We start from the raw sequence: 16,517 nt of genomic DNA on the forward strand, positions 1-16,517 counted from the left end.
GGTACACAAACCAGCAAAAAAGGCACTGTTGTGTTGAGCATGTCACCTCTTTTATTCATGACAACTAGCAAAAAAACCTCAACCTCAGAATTGGCAAAAGCCCAATTCTAACTGCAGACAAATGTTAAAGGTGAGCAAATAGTTCTGAAGCTGACAATGACCTTTCTAGGCAATGATAAGCATAGTACTCTCTTTATCAGGCTGTGGAAACAATGAAGTAGGCCCATAGGCAGTCTAAAATTAAGATTTATTGGGAAGAGTATGTGATTCTCAAAAGCTTGCTTACTTTGACCCCTTCCTTGCTGACTGTGAGGACCCTATGATGAATTCTTTTGATGTACCATTACTTCAAAGGAGATATAAAAAAATTATTAAAGCTAATGTTAAAATTATATAATACATAGGTTAAGAAAAGAGTGGCACTTGGCTTAGCACAGGTCTGGGTAATATCTCTGAATTAGTCCAAAGATTACACTTACAAAGTTTTAATTTATCTTCACAATGGAACAAAAACCCTTGTGGCTAATCACTGTCTATGCCCTTTTCTTCTATATGCATACATTCAGAGCTGAAGAGCTAGAGTCATCATCACCACTATCATCAGCCTCATTCAGTTTTAGTTGAACGCCTCAAGCAACCCTATCCTGGGACAAATGGGGCCATCTAAAGACTTCCACATTACCAATGCCTCTCCCAGCATTCAGTAGGTGAGCTCTCTGCTGCTCACCTACTGATATGGGGTGAAAGGGGACGTTAAACTCCTCTAGCAGAGCTCCCAACGAGAGTTGTTGCCAGAGTACTGGTCACATCAGAGCACAAGCCAGGCTCACATCATACTGACACAGCTGCCAATGTTTGAGGAAGAATGTGAAGGGAAAGTCAGAAAATAAAATCTTGCGGAGGAATAGATGTGCATTGAATCCATTGTTAATTTTAATAGGAATATCTTAGTTATTGGGGATTCAAAACTGGTGCCTCTGCATTATCCTCACTGGATGCCAGACTGACATTGCAAAAATACCTAGAGACTAGCGATCAGAGAACTGCAAGAGATCTAGTATTTAGAAAACGTACCAACCGAGGCCCTGTGACCTTCCTCCCCAACGGATCCAAACCGTAGTTATTTTCTTGGCAGGGGAGAAAGGGGGCAGCAGCCTGTTCCTCTTGCACAGACACACTCACTCCCTCTTTCTAGGGGCAGGTGGTCTGTACTGGCACCTGTAGTGAAGGCCAGTAGACACGTTCCTTGGCAACTGGGGTGTATCTCCTTCTCTTTCTCCCCTATGGATTCCTTGTTTCTTTCCATGTCTGCACTTTGATCTTTTTCCTGTCCCATTTTTTTCCTTCCACCACCAGTTGATTGGACCCCCTGTTCCTCAGAGTGATGGGCCAGCCCTCTTCACTGCCGTTTTAATGAGTGGGGAGGGAGTTGATGCTGCCATTGCATAGCTCAGATGGGTCAGGGTGGGAGGCTGGTGAATGATTACTCTTGGCTGCTTTCCCTATCTCACTGTCTGCTTTGCACCTGGAGTCAGCAGGGGGGCAAGCAGTCAGCTGTCTGCCTCCTACAAGATCAGCGCAGCAGGCTTAATGATGAGAATCCAGTATTAAATAAACAAACTTCATGCAGCCGCAATCAACAGGCCTGGGGCATTGGCCAAGACTCTATATCTATGGTTGTTCCATCCAAATCAGGGCAGGTATGTGAAGCTGGCAGATGAGGCACTTGCCTTATGTGATATAATCTAGGGAGCAAAGTGGAAGCGGAGGTGGATGTTTCCCAGTTTCCGATGACAGTAAAACATCTTAGTGCTGTGTGCTGAACATTAACTCCTTCTTCAAACTTTCCTGACAGGAGCTACTGTGTGGGAACTCAGATTGTTCTCCAGGTTCAGCATCTGAATTTAAGTAAAAATAACAAGGAGTCCTTGTGGCACCTTAGATACTAACACATTTATTTGAGCATAAGCTTTCGTGGGCTAGAACCCTCTTTATCAGATGCATGGAGTGGAAAATAAGGAGCAGGTATAAATACATGAACAGATGTGACTTGCCTTACCAAATGTAAGGTCAGTCTAACGAGACAATTCAATTAACAGCAGGATACCAAGGGAGGCAAAATAACTTTTGAAGTGATAATGAGAGTAATTTAAGTAAGTTATCTGTAATTGCAGTATTGCCAACCCCAAATCTTCAAAAGTCCTGAGTCAGGATCACCAAAATCATGAGATTTAAAATCTTTAAAATCATGAGATTATTGAAAATAATAGATTTTGCGTTCTTTTTATTTGCTTTCTGCTTTTTGAGCCTTTAGGATGCACTGGGGTCACATTTTGAAGCTTTCTCCACAGCCATGAGGGATAGAAACTTTCTTTTCCTTTAAGAATGAAGGCTGAAATCATCACACATCCACTTGACTCCAGGAGCTAGGGCTGTAAGGAAAACAATAATTATCATGAGGCTCCTGACAAAATCATGAGAGTTGGCAACACTGCAAGTTGCTTGAGGAAAGTGTGAGTTGAGTCTTTTTGGTGGTACTAGTTGAAATGATGGCATGATTGACTAAAGTAATGTACTGCAAATGCAAATCAAGAATGCTTATTTTCATAGCTTTGAGACACCAGAAGACTCTCTTAAAAATCATTGGTATAAGCAATATCAGTTGTTTTTGTTTGTTTATTTTGGACAATGTTACGGGATTGACAAGTAGCAGTGCAATCTGGAAGGGAAATGAAGCCTCATGCTTGAGGATTTAATCCAATTTCTATTGGCGTATGTCTACACTACAGCTGCTACAGTGGCAACAACTATCGTGCTGCAGCTGTAGTGCAGTAGTGTAGACTCCTTCTACATTGATGGAAGAGTTTTTTCTATTGCTGTAGGTAGTCCAGCTCTCTGAGAGGCAGTAGTGAGGTTGATAGACTCCTGTAACCCAGCTGCATCTACACAGAAAGCTAGGTTGACCTCGCAACAGTGCTCAGGATGCAAACATTTTCCACAGCTCTGAGTGTTTCAGCTAGGTCTACGTGTAGACCTGGCCTCCAACAGCAGGGTAAGAGCTAATGTGGGGACAGGTTATCCCACATCTGCCTACTGTGGGGTTTTTATACCCTTCACCTGAAGTAGCTGGTATTGGCCACTGTCAGAGTCTGGACAGTAGACTGCATGGACCTTGGTGCTGATCCAGTCAGGTAATTCTTATGTCTTATCACTTCTCTGCCCTAGAGAGTGATAATCCCTCAAAGTCCAGTATATCCTTACCAGTTGAATTAACCAGACTACTAATGTTCACATACTGAATATGTATTTCACCTCACTCTTGAAGCATTGTATTCACTGGATCAAACTATTGTATCATCTAACCAATGGTGATGAGTGAGAAGTAATTCTGACTCTTATTGTAATGAGGTTTGTTTTGATGCTTTATCTGGCCAACATTTTGCCTGTAAACTCATTGAAATGATAACTGCTCTCCCTGTTATTCCCATGCGCGCACTGTAAATTGTGTAATTCTTCACCTTCCCTGCCTCCTAGAGTTCTATCATGATCTCCAGTCAGCTGTGGAGGGACTACACTGGCTGATGAATTGCCATGGCATGATCTCTGCTTTGTTCGCTTTTCCAGCTGCCAAAGAGGACGTGACTTGGTGATGGAGGCTTTGCTGGAGAGAATGCAAAAACAAGGGCATGGAGGGTATGTATACCACCATTTACAATGCTCTCTCAGACGCATGCAGCTTCACTTTTATATCAGTTCAAATCCTACAATCCTTTGGTTCGCTCCTTAGTCCTTTGCTTATTGTGACAACTAGGAGCCACAAGTAGGGACCAGGACCCGTTGTACTAGGAGCTGTAAAGGGTGTTATGTTTGGGTAAGTTCTTCAGGATTTGGCTAGTAGGGCCTGACTATGTATCATTAACTTCAGTTGGAGCAGGCGCAGGGCCATAGTGAATTGCTTTTCCAAATAGTCCCTGGCTACAAGCCTTTGTTGTACTAATAGCTGGCATTTCTGTACTATTATCTTTCTGCAAAATCTCTGTTATATTTTTCAGCCTTCTTGCAAGTTATTCTACTGCCAAGTGCAGTTATGGCCATAAAAGTGAATATGTAAAAATGGCACCACCTTACTCTGTGGATCTATTCCAATCTGCTTGTTTTACTGATGGAAATACGGCTAGCACTGCATGCAGCTATAGGAGAGTGAGCTGGATTCTCTCCTGGCTCGCACAACATCAACAGATCTTAACTAAGTTCCAGTTGCAGACTCTTGCTGCAGCCAGGATAAAAACATGATGTCTCCTAGACTTTAAGGTCAGAAGGGACCATCGTGATCATCTAGTCTGACCTCCTGCATGTTGCAGGCTGCAGAACCTCACCCACTTCAGATTCTAGGTTGAGTCAGTGGTGCTGGCATTTGAAAAAGCATCTTTTTTCTTGTCAGTGGAGGAAATAGGACATAAAAGTAGTTGTTCCATTTGTCTCAATGGCATGCCACTTTTATATTCCTTTTTCCAGAATTTGCCCCAGCTCTGAAGATAGTAAAGACTATTTCTTTGCCAAGTAATGGTTTCAGAACTTGGATATGAATTGTACAACTACTGTCACTGAGTGGGAAATGTCCTTAAGGACCATAATTACTGCTTAATGTTTCGTCAACTCAGAGGACAGGGTGAACTTCAAACTGAACTGTGAGGCTGGCTCCTTTAAGAACAATTGGCATTCCCTATAGAAAAGCTGTCAAGTTTTGAAGTGTACGGACACTCCAGGGAGACAGAGGAATTTCAATCCCTTGACCTATTGATTTCCATTTCTTTTCAGTCCTTCCTATTTGACAAGCAAATTAAAGGGGTAAAGATCAGTATGGAGTTCACCTCTCTCTTGGGCTCCATCTTGCAAGCTTTAATATTGTCCCAAGCTTAGCAGCTTGTAAGGTTTCAGAGAAGTTAGTTGATTTGGCTTCAGTGATTACTGCACGAAAATTGAAATTTCATCATATCTAGGGAGCAAACTCTCAACAGTATACTGGAGATGTTTTATTCTTCATTACAGTGTTGTTATCCACCCTGCTTCACTTAGGTGTTTGTCAGCATTTATGTGATAAACCTCTGTTTTCAGGAGCTGATAAGTTGGCTGTAAGATTTATCTGGTGATTGGAACTCGGTTCAAAAAATTTTTTCCTTGAGGACTGTGGACTGTCCAGGCTGTTTCCTGCGCATCCCGTGGGACCGTTGTGCCCCTTAACTCTCTAGCCTGGACTATCTCTTGCAATGTTATACCAGTGACAAGTAGCCAGTCCCTACAGGTGCTGTGATCACTCAGCTATCAGCTTGTGGAGACACACACCCCAGCTAAATTACATGAATGCTCTCCAAGCCACTCATGAATCATACACAGAGAGGCACCAGCCAAGCACCCCAGCCCCCATCCTTGCACCCCAGAAATATATTGTCTTACAGTGTTCAAGACTCCCCTGGATGGTGCAAACTCATTAATTAGTTCACCACTCCTACAAAGGGTAGTAGATGTGCAACAGCCATTGTTAACCTGAACTGAGATTCCCCAAGCACTTCAACTGAAAACACACTGTTTTAGATAAAATGTAAAACAGATTTATTAACTACAGGAAGATAGATTGTAAGTGATTATAAGTAGCAGGCATAGAGACTAAAGTTGGTTACATAAGAAATAAAAATAAATTTGCAGTCTAAATTCTACAAACTTTGCGAGATTGGAATCAAGCAGTTTCTCACTCCACTAGATGTTCTAGGCAGGTTACAGTTCTTAATTCCCTTCCCAGCCTAGGACCAGTCTCCCCAGTTCAAAATCTTTGTCTTCCAGACAATCTTCCAGGTGTTGAGATGGGAGAGGAGAGAGGCCAGGTGATGATGTCTTTGTCCCTCTTTTATACTTTCTTCCAACTGCTAGAAAGATCCTTGCAGTGACATGGGCGTTAGGCAGCCCTTATTGCATAGGTTCCTTTTCTGAGAAGTCTTTGGCAGAGTGGATTCGTCTTGATGGGCCATCAGTACCTGTCTAGCCAGTGATAGCTGCTGCTTCTTTGCCACTGAAGGGCTGGCTGTGTATGTCTTCCAACCTCACATGTTTCAGTAACACACATATCAAAACTTCATAACTTCAGATACAATGATAGTACACACAATTCAACAGGACGTTAATGTTCAGCAGATCAAGACTTCTTAAATGATACCTCACAAGGCATACTTTTCACAAAACATATTATAACCATATCACAGTGATGAATATGGGGGTTCCAGGGTGCTATTTTGAGATAGTGTCATAGGAACAAAGTTGTATGTGTGGTTTTTTTAATTACAAAATATGAAAATCCCATTCAGTTAACTGTGCATTATCCAAGTGTCAAAACACTTGTACAGTAACTCCTTGCTGAACGTTGTAGTTATGTTCCTGAAAAATGTTACTTTAAGCTAAACGATGTTAAGTGAATCCAATTTCCCCATAAGAATTAATGTAAATGGGGTTATATCTACACATACACACACAGACACACACACCCTATAAGATTTAAACAAACAGTTTAATACTGCACACAGCAATGATGATTGTGAAGCTTGCATTAGCTCCGGTGGTGAAGTCAGAGGGTGGGATATTTCCCAGGGAATGCCTTACTGCTAAATGATGAACTAGCACTCAGCTGAGTCCTCAAGGGTTAACAAGTTGTTAATGTAGCCTCACACTCTACAGGGCAGCACAAATGGAGGGAGGGGAGACAGCATGACAGAAAGAGACGGAGACACACACCATGTGTGTGAGAGAGAAACGTGCATTGCCCCTTTAAGTACGCTGACTTCAGTCTAAGTACATTGCCCTCTTAAGAAGATCAGCAAGTTGAGACAGCAGCTGCTGCCAGCAATCTCCCTCTGTCCTGAGCCCTGTCATGTCCCTCCCCACCCCTGCTCTATGGAAACGGGGTAAAGGAGCAGAGTGGGAGGGGGACACCCTGACATCAGCACCCCTCTACCCCACCCCTTGCACAGCAAGCAGAAGGCTCCCGGGAGCAGCTCCAAGGCTGAGGGTGGGAGCAGCACATGGCAGTGGGGGGAGGGACACCTGAACTGCCAGGCAATTGATAGCCTGCTGGGTGGCTGCCCCACAGGGAACTTAGGGGAGTGGGGAGCTGAAAGGGGGGCTGCTGATCCACCCTGGTTCCAAGCCCCCACCAGCTAGCTCCAACGGGCTGCTCTTTCTGCAAGCAGTGGACAAAGCAGGCAGTTGCCAAACAACGTTATGAGGGAGCATTGCGCAGCTTTAAATGAGCATGTTCTCTGATTGATCAGCAACGTAACAATGAAACATCAACTGGGACAACTTTAAGAGAGGAATTACTGTATTTGTAGATGCTTTTTGTACTCCGTGAGTAAAGAAATGCTCCTGTGATTAAATAAAGAGAGGTTTTGCCTTTAATTTAAATTGTACAGGCTATTTGTCCTGGCTGAGATTTTTGTAAGTGCTTAGCATTGGCCTAATTCTGCTCTCATTGAAGTCCGTGGTAAAACTCCTTTTGATTTCAGTGGATCAGAGTCAGGCCATGCTAAGTGCTTTTGAAAATTCCACCCCTTGGCTAGTGTCTTGACTTGAAGAGATAGGGGGAAAATAAATAAGTTATTTTGTTTAGAAGTGCGAAGTACTACATGTGCGTTTATGGTAGGATCTGCAGCTAATGCAAATCAGTGTGTCCACTGGTTTCAGTTGGAGCTGTGGTTGATTTACACCAGCTAGGGTTCTGGCCTCTAATGTTCGAATGCTCTTTTTAGGTTAGCACACAAAGAAAGCATATGTCAACACGGTAGTTCTAGCACATAGGTGAGGAACCCCCAGTGATCCTGAGCTTTACTAAATTGCCTGGTTAGCTGCCACCATGTTAAATAATTCTCTGCTTATGGCTTTCCTTGAGGAGGAGAATGTTACACATTTTAATATTGCCCTAATTACTGTGCCTGCCCCTACTCCCACTCTAGTCAAGGAGTTCAGTTAGTCTGTTTTGGTGAAGGTGCCCATCATCATGGGTGAGGGGGGGTTTATAAGAGTGGAGGGAAGAAGTACTCTTGTTGCGCTAGGTTCAGTAGCTCTTTTGTCTACTGTGCGGTTTTAACAAGCTGTCTTCCTGCCAGCAGAGGGTTCTTGACATCCTGCGAGGCAGAGCTGCAGGAGCTGATGAAGCAGATCGATATCATGGTGGCTCATAAGAAGGCTGAATGGGAAGGGCAGACCCAGGCTCTGGAGACTTGCTTGCAGATCCGAGATCACGAGCTTTCCTCTGTCAAGACTCTGTTGGATGAGAAACGCAAGGAGGTACAGCCCCAGGCTCACGCTGTCTACCATTCAGTGATATTCCTGTGCACATTGTCCTTCAGTATAGAATATGCAGAGCCAGCATAAATTTTCATAACGTGCATTATCTCTGCACAAAAATGTATCCCTGTCAGTCACTGTTTTGTCAGAAGCATCTTGTTTTTTGTTGGTGTTTTATTGATTAAAGCTCAGAGATCAAGTGGTGAAAACTTCAGTGAAAAAATGTAAATGTGTAACATGTCAGGTCTGTTAACCCTGCGTCAGGGGAAGCAGGAACCTGCTTCACAACTGCAGACTGCCTGTCATTGGCAAAGGAATGAGTTGCCTAACACCCAGTGTTATTTAATGGAAACTGGGTGCCTAACTAATGGAAACTGGGTGTTTGAAGAAACCAGCCTGGACTCTCAAAGCCCCTGGTGAGATCCCAGAAACACTTGTTCTGGTCACAGAAGTCAAAAGCAGACTGAATACTTCCAATCACAAGGGTAGTGAGAAAGTTAGTTGCAAAACTGCACCAAGTGCTGATCCAGTGTTTTCCAAACTGATTTGTTTTTGAGAGCTGAGGCATTGGTTTTGTGGGGTTTCAGAAATATATGTAACAAATTCCTGTGTCAGTACTATACAGATAGATCAAGTAGCAAAGCTTCTGTGGTTTGTGTTTATAATGATATTAAACTTAACTCATTGCACCTTCTCTTGAGTGCTAGGAGATCAAGAGAACTGTGATGGACTGTGGGACTGTCTCTGACCTTTAGCTGTACTTCATTTATTTTAGAATATTTTAAAAATCTTGCCTCCCATTGTACAGCTTTGTCCTGTTTGTTCCTTGTCAGCGCATTGCCCTCTCCATAAGTAGCATGTTAGCTGCACTCCAGGGATGTGGGGAAGGCATTCAAGTTTTAACACCTTGGGACTGGAATTTGCACCTTCATCACAAAACTTGTTGGTGATTGAGTATATAAATTGTGTTTTTGAGGGCCTTTATCACCGTGGAACTGCAGGTATTTCAAGGGTCCCTAAACGACATGTAAGTACGTACATAACCTAAATTCTACACAGATCTACTAGTAGTTAACAAGACAATGAGCAGGAAAAGTAAGAGATTCAAGTAGCTTATATTGGTACCATGCTGGGAATTTATTTTTTAATGCCCTATCCTCTTCTCCAGATATTAATGGTTGACAAGGTAAGTATTAGGATTAGCATGTCCAGAATGCAGTTATTTGTATCAGGCCACAACCAGTATTCACAACCAGTTTGAATTAAGTTTCTTTGTATGGATCATGATCACACTTTTACCAGTTATATTTCATTGAAAACTTTTGAGAGATTCCCTATCACCAGAGACAAACTATATATTTCTTAGACGGGTCTCTGCCCTGGAGTTCTGGGAAGGGGAAAGGACGTGAGGAAAATAAGGAGGAATAATCCCACATTCACCTGTTTCAAAGCCTGTTTTCTTTATTGCTTTCACATATAGAATTTGAAGAATTTCTTCTCACTCTCTGCAGATGAATCAGCAGAGGTGGCTATCTTTGTTGTTGCCAAATAGCTTGAAATGATAATCCGTATTTCTGATCAAAGTGCCCCTCTCCACACCCCCAGTCACCTTTTGGCATAAACTGAGTTTGGCAAATTTCAGCCCAAAAGATGCAAATTTCAGAAAACTGATTGGCTGAAAACAAAGGGTTGAAATGGAAGCAATTCTGCAAATTTAGGTCCCAATCCACAAAGAGTTAAGCCCATGCTTAAACTGATCCATGGTGAGTAACCCCATTGAAACCAGTAGGACAATAGCATTTCTTGGGCCAGGACCTTATCTGTAACAGTTGCCACTACTTATACTATAATATGTGTTTATGTATGTAATATATACTATGAAATATAAATACAGACATCCTTCAATTTCCTCATCTACTGGCAAGACAGCCAGCTGTGTTGGAGTCTGCTGCTTCTGTGCTGATAGTCACTGTGTTGTGTTTTTAACTTTAGGTGGGTAGGTTGCGCCAGCAGTTAGAACACACGGAGCAAGACAGACAAGGCGTGGCTGTAGAGTACGAACAGCAGCTGAAGAAGTTTCAAGAAGAGGTGGGTTTCAGAAAGATGAGATTTGGTGTCGAAACGCCAGCCTATGCCTTGTGGTCTGACAGATTAAGTGTTTCATTTCATCACTGTCCTTTGACTGCTGTGATTTTCTTAATCCTCCCTTCCTCACTGGGTGCCAAAACAAGCAACAGGATAATATTTTACATTTATATAGCACTCCTCTTCATCTCATTCCAGAGGATCTTAGGGGCGGAGAGGGTGTTGGATAGAGGGCTGGAGAGTTCGGGGGTGGTGGTCGGGGTGGGGAACGGGGGTTGAAAGAGGACAGGGGTTTCAGGGGCAGTCAGGAAGGAGAGGAGGGTTTGGATGTGGAGGTGGGGGGCAGTCAGGGGCAGGGGTTCCTGGGGCATTCAGGGGACAGGGAGAAGGGGTGGTTGGATGGGGCAGGGGTCCCGGGGGGCAGTCAGAAATGAGAGGGGGGTTGGATGGCGCAGTGGGAGGCAGTCAGGGTGGGTGTTTTGGGGGTGGTCAGGGGACAGGGAGCAGGCCAGGGGTGGATGGGGCAGGAGTCCCGGGAGGGCAGTCAGGGAACAGGGGTGTTGGATGGGGCAGGAGTCCTGGGGAGAGGGTGGATAGGGGGTGGAGGCTGGGCCACGACCCCCTCCCCTAACCGGCCCTCCATACAATTTCTGAAACCCGATGCGTCCTTCAGGCCAAAAAGTTTGCCCACCCCTGCTGTAAACTGAAGTTAGGTCCACACTCTAAAGTTGAGTTAACCCAGCTATGTTGCATAGGAGTGTGGAAAAATCCACACCCCTGAGCAACATAGTTAAACTGACCTAACCCCTGCCATTGACAGTGTTAGGCGGATGGAAGAATTCTTCCATCCCCCTTACTATTGCCTCTTGGCGAGGTGGATTAACTATGGCGATGGGCGAGTCTCTCCCATCGTTGTAGTGAGTGGCTACACTGAAGCACTATAGCCGCGCAGCCCTTATTGTGGCTACTTTCAGGTGTGTTTAAAAAGCTGCAGAAGTTTACAGCCAAGGTTTCCTGTTTTCCCTCACCCCAGCTACTCCTATGCTTGTGCTTGTGTTGCTATGTGTACAAGCAGTTGCTTTCCCAGCATAACATGAAATTTAAAGAAAGCACAGCTCTGCAGCTGGCCTGTTTCATGTGAAATAAACATGAGATGATGACTTTTCCTACAGCAGATATATACCTCCCTCAAGAAGTAGAGTCATGGTGGCCGGGAGAGAAAGTGACAGCCATCCACCATGTGGTATACTAACTCCACCAGTGCATGGACATGTGTCGAGGGATTTGAACTGGGCCAAGGGTACCAACCTCCTCCTGAAAATTGCTATGGAGTTTGTCATGTCCCTGTAGATCAGAAATACTCTGTTTTATGGTCTCCTACAAAATCTCAGTATCTCCTTATCTTCAGGTTTTATCCTGCCGCCCATTATGGTAGTCTGTGAGTACCTGCCATGTAAAATAGGTTCAATTTGGTAGTGAAAGAATATCATTATTCTGGTGGCTTTTCAGAGGCTAGTGTGAAGTCAGTTGATTTCGGTCCTTTTACCAGTGGATGGGTGTCCATGTTCCAGAGACCAGCATGCCCATTGATGTTCTTGTTGATATCTCAGCGGAAATTCTAGCTGTTGAATCAGCATAGATCCTGACCCTCCAGGCAAAGGCTGAAGGACATTGGCAGGGGATGGAGTTTTATACTGGTTCTGCCTGTATTCTTGTTCTTTGAAGATGACTGCATTCTCCCAGGCATGTTTAATATCATTAAATTTACTTGACAAAGACTTTTTAAAAGAGTTCCACACTCCTCATTCCACAAAGGACGTCCTGCCCACTGTAATGCAACGGATGCTGAGATTTTCTGCAGGTGGGCTGACAGCATTTCATGTAAGTGCCTTAGTGATTAGTTCTGTTTCCATTGGCTTGTCAGTAGTGTGGAGCTAAATGCCAGGAGAGGGTAGCAGTGCATTGACCTCTTATCTAGGGAGGATTGGGCTCAATTCCTGCTTACCATAAGTCATAAGTATAATTAATTTAGTAGTTTCAATTTAGTGTGCAGAAGACATCTACCCTCATTTAAAACCCCCTTACATTTCAACATGATGAACAGTCTTTGTTCAGGAAATGTCCCCACTGGAATAGTAGAGATGCTGCTAGGCCAGATTGAAGTGTGTTAGCAGATCCATCTTAAAGCTCAGGATTGGAATCGCAACTGTGTTGTGGTCAAGACTGAGGTGCGTTAGTATTGAACTCAAAAAGGGATAATGTGATGGGGTTAGAACAGGAGGCTGAGGAATCCTGGGGTCTAATTCCCGAACTGCTTGTTTTGTGTCTGTAGGAAAGCCTTACAACCTTTCCCATACCCCAAGTCACCCATCATTATAAATGGGACAGTTGATACTATATATTCTATAAATCACAGGGATGTTGCAAGGCTAAATCAACATTTATAAAGCTCCGGCTCCCACTCAGCAAAGCACATAAGTGTGTGCTTAATTTTAAACGTGCGTGTAAGTCCATCCCTGTTCAGCAAAGCATTTAAGCACATATTTAAGCACTTTGCTGAATCAGGAGATCTTCTGAAAGGAAGCATGGCTTTGTGGGTAAAGCATAGGACTGGGAATCATGAGATTTAGGTTCACTTCCTGGCTCTGTTCACGTGTTTCTTTTATAACAATGGGCAAGTCACGAACCCACTCTGTGCTTCATTTTATCCATCTGTAAAATGGAGATATTTCCCCAACTCACAGGATGTTAAGAGTTTTATTTCATCAATGTTTGTAAAGAAATTAGATAATCAGGTGGCAAATGCTCTGTTTGTTTAAGTTCAAAATATTTGATCAAAGGTGCTATTTAAATGCAAAGTATTATTCAGGTTTTTAAATAAAATTAGAATTCTAGCAGTAGACTTGGGTGACATTCTTTCTTAACTTTCTCCAGTCAGTGGGGAAATTTATGACCTAGCTAAGTAACTAATATGACAAGATGAGTGGCTATTGTATTACATACATTGGGATTTCATTAATGTCTTTCACCCACATTCTTGATAAGTTTGTAGTCAAGCCTCACTGCATTCTATTTCTGTTTGGGTGCTGTCATTCCATGTTTGTGTAACCCATATCTGCCCAGCAAGGTGCTCTGTCATGATTAGGGGGCTGGAGCACATGACTTATGAGGAGAGGCTGAGGGAACTTGGATTGTTTAGTCTGCGGAAAAGAAGAATGAGGGAGAATTTGATAGCTGTTTTCAACTACCTGAAAGGGGGTTCCAAAGGGGATGGATCTAGACTGTTCTCAGTGGTAGCAGATGACAGAACAAGGAATAATGGTCTCAAGTTGCAGTGGGGGAGGTTTAGGTTGGATATTAGGAAAAACTTACCTAGGGAGGTGATGGAATCCCCTTCCTTAGAGGTTTTTAAGGTCAGGCTTGACAAAGCCCTGGCTGGGATGATTTAGTTGGGAATTGGACCTGCTTTGAGCAGGGGATTGGACTATATGACCTCCTGAGGTTCCTTCCAATCCTGATATTCTATGATTCTATGAAGTTTATGAGCCGGTACAGCCTTGGCTGACAGAGTTGGGTATTGGATATTTTAGTTTAGGCAGTAGAGGCTAAATCCATAGGATCCAGGTTCAGTTCCTGCTGCTGCTGATCCCTCCCCCAGCGGGGCAACACTGTGGCACAATCCAGCATATTTTGATACTTTATGGAGTACATATAGTACTTTTTGTTTATTATACAGCTAGAAATCTTCTTCTGCCAGCCAGATGGTCTTGGTTTGAGAGAGTGTCTCTATAAAATGACTTTGTCCCTTCCTTCAGAATGCTTCATTAATTTAATGCACTGTGATCTTAACCAGCATTATCAAAAATTGCACTGATTTCCTTGCAGCTAGGCAGGCTGAAGAGAAGCTATGAGAAGCTGCAGAAGAAACAACTGAAAGAAGCTAGGGAGGGTCCCAAGCGCCAAGGGGACGACCGGTCCGAAGTGAGCAGATTGACTAAGAAGATAGAGGTGTGTGGATTATAGCAGCCATGGGCATAGTTCATACAAATCAAACTGACTGTTTCAGGTTCAGTAGCAACTCTGAATGTTTAATAGGCAAGTGGACTGTGAGTGTAAATACTCAGTCCACTCATCACTGCATTCGCTGCCCTTCTGCTCTTATGAGGCAAAGGCTGTTTCTGCACTGCTCCTGTCATGATGTTGCCCAATTTAATTGGAATCCCATGTGAGTTCATGAACATGGTGTCCACCAAGATTTTATAAAGGAGCGGGGCAAGCTGTCACAAGTGTGTGTGGAGAGTAGGGGAGAACTGTTTGAAAATGTAAAAAGAAACATATGGTTACTGGTAAACATTTGTACTGCACCTAGGACAATGGTGCCCAATCTCTGTTGGGGCTTGCTGCTATTTTAATACAGTTAATAAATGATATTATTATCATGGATTAAATCAAAGGTGAGTGGATGTTTTAAGGACAAGACAGTATGTAAAGGTAGAAAATTCAAGCGCGTTGGTGTTGCTGCCACAGGTTTTGGAGGAAATTCTCTGCATGAGTGTTTTCCAAGTCCAGCTTGTCTTTAATCTTACTACCATGATGAGACCAGCCACATTCTCTCATCTTTAATAGCACCACTGAGAACGTGGTAACAAATCTCCCCAAAACAGCTCTATGAGGCAGTGTCTGATTTCTGAGTTAAGAATTGCAAGTATGAAGTAACAATAAACTTAGTTTTAGAGTAGCAGCCGTGTTAGTCTGTATCCGCAAAAAGAACAGGAGTACTTGTGGCACCTTAGAGACTAACAAATGTATTAATAAACTTAGTGAGTTCAGTGGCAGCCTTTTCTTGTAAAGTTACAGGGCAGTAGAACTGTTACTGCTGTGACAGCAAATCTGTAAAGCTGGTCATGAATCAGCACTCAACATCTGTAAGTAGCAGTAATTGACATTAAGGTTTTAACTCGGAGAAAGCAATGCCACAGCACAGTGTAAGGGTTTTTTTGCTGCTGAGTCAGTGCATTAAATGCCTGGCTAATGGTTTCCCTGCTGTGGAGGAAGGCCCACGAGTGTATGCTGTGGGGGACAGAGAACATCAGTGAGAGCTGGGAGGAGATAATTTTGACAACCAAATGGGTGGTAAATGCCAGGTCATCCCAATCGTCCTTGCAGGAATTCCGTCAGAAATCTCTAGACTGGGAGAAGCAGCGGCTGCTTTACCAGCAGCAGGTGGCATCACTGGAGGCCCAGAGGAAAGCTTTGGCTGAGCAGTCCGAGCTCATTCAGGTACAATTAATCAGTACTGAAAGTTGTTTGCAGTGACAAGCTAATGAAATCCCTCAAATGTGAATCTACTTCAGATCGCAACTGAAATGACTTTATCGGTCCTAATGGAATGAACTTGTCTATACAGTACAAGCCATGAAAGATCTGAAGTCTGTTAACGGAAGCTGGCTGAACCTTCCGCATGGCTTCCGTACACTCAATCCCACTCAGAAATATTAGCAGGGGGAAGATAGTAAGATGATGGTTTCTGGGAGTGGGGGAGGATTACAGGCCATGACTCTTTTTTTTTTCAAATAACTTTTCTGACATGTTACGTTCAAAGCTATGTACCTGCCAATCCTCAGCTGTGTAGCTGCAGCTATAAAGAAGTTGCTCTTTGAAAATAGTCTTGTCTTACAAAAGGCACTTGCCACATGGTAGCAAAGTGACAGCAGTTTCTAGCTCTGTTTTTGAGGCTCTTAAAACAGGAGCAGAATGGTGCTGTTGTTCCTGAAAAATTAATCCATTCTCCGAGCTAGTGCTGCTGCAGTGGTCTGATGAGCTGAGCCAGACCCTAGCTGTGAAGAAGCTTACACTGACACAATCATAGCAAATGCTGATAAGAAGCTCTTGTTGGGAGCTTTGCACTTAAGGGGCTCCTGAATTGCTGCTGAGTGGAAGCTCTGGCAAGGAGGAATTTTGCAGTTTGCATTGACAGGCTTGGAGCTGTCACTGATGGTGCTTTGGGAGGGGCCAACACTAGCCGATCCACAAATGCTGAGTGGGCCTTTGAGCAGAAGGTCTCACCGCTGCTGTCTTTGTCCTTGATATTTCAGTCTTCT

At 43.5% G+C, this 16,517-nt stretch overlaps 1 protein-coding gene across 17 annotated transcripts in view; it reads left to right on the forward strand.

Annotated features, from left to right (window-relative positions):
- Positions 1-16,517, forward strand: part of CEP63 (centrosomal protein 63) — a 41,539-nt gene that overhangs the window by 4,988 nt on the left and 20,034 nt on the right. For 4 of the 17 annotated variants that reach the window (XM_050965415.1, XM_050965432.1, XM_050965433.1 and 1 more), the window contains exons 2-7: positions 2,308-2,513; positions 3,625-3,693; positions 8,151-8,331; positions 10,324-10,419; positions 14,302-14,424; positions 15,583-15,696. In XM_050965415.1, the coding sequence (XP_050821372.1) occupies positions 2,476-2,513; positions 3,625-3,693; positions 8,151-8,331; positions 10,324-10,419; positions 14,302-14,424; positions 15,583-15,696 (621 nt within the window). In that variant the 5' untranslated portion in view covers positions 2,308-2,475. Of the gene's footprint in view, positions 1-2,307; positions 2,514-3,534; positions 3,698-8,135; positions 8,332-10,323; positions 10,420-14,301; positions 14,425-15,582; positions 15,697-16,517 lie in introns of all 17 variants that reach the window. The other 13 variants (XM_050965424.1, XM_050965421.1, XM_050965426.1 and 10 more) reach the window with 7 other exon arrangements.

This window comes from Gopherus flavomarginatus, chromosome 8, assembly GCF_025201925.1.
Source record: "Gopherus flavomarginatus isolate rGopFla2 chromosome 8, rGopFla2.mat.asm, whole genome shotgun sequence".
Lineage (NCBI taxonomy): Eukaryota > Metazoa > Chordata > Testudines > Testudinidae > Gopherus > Gopherus flavomarginatus.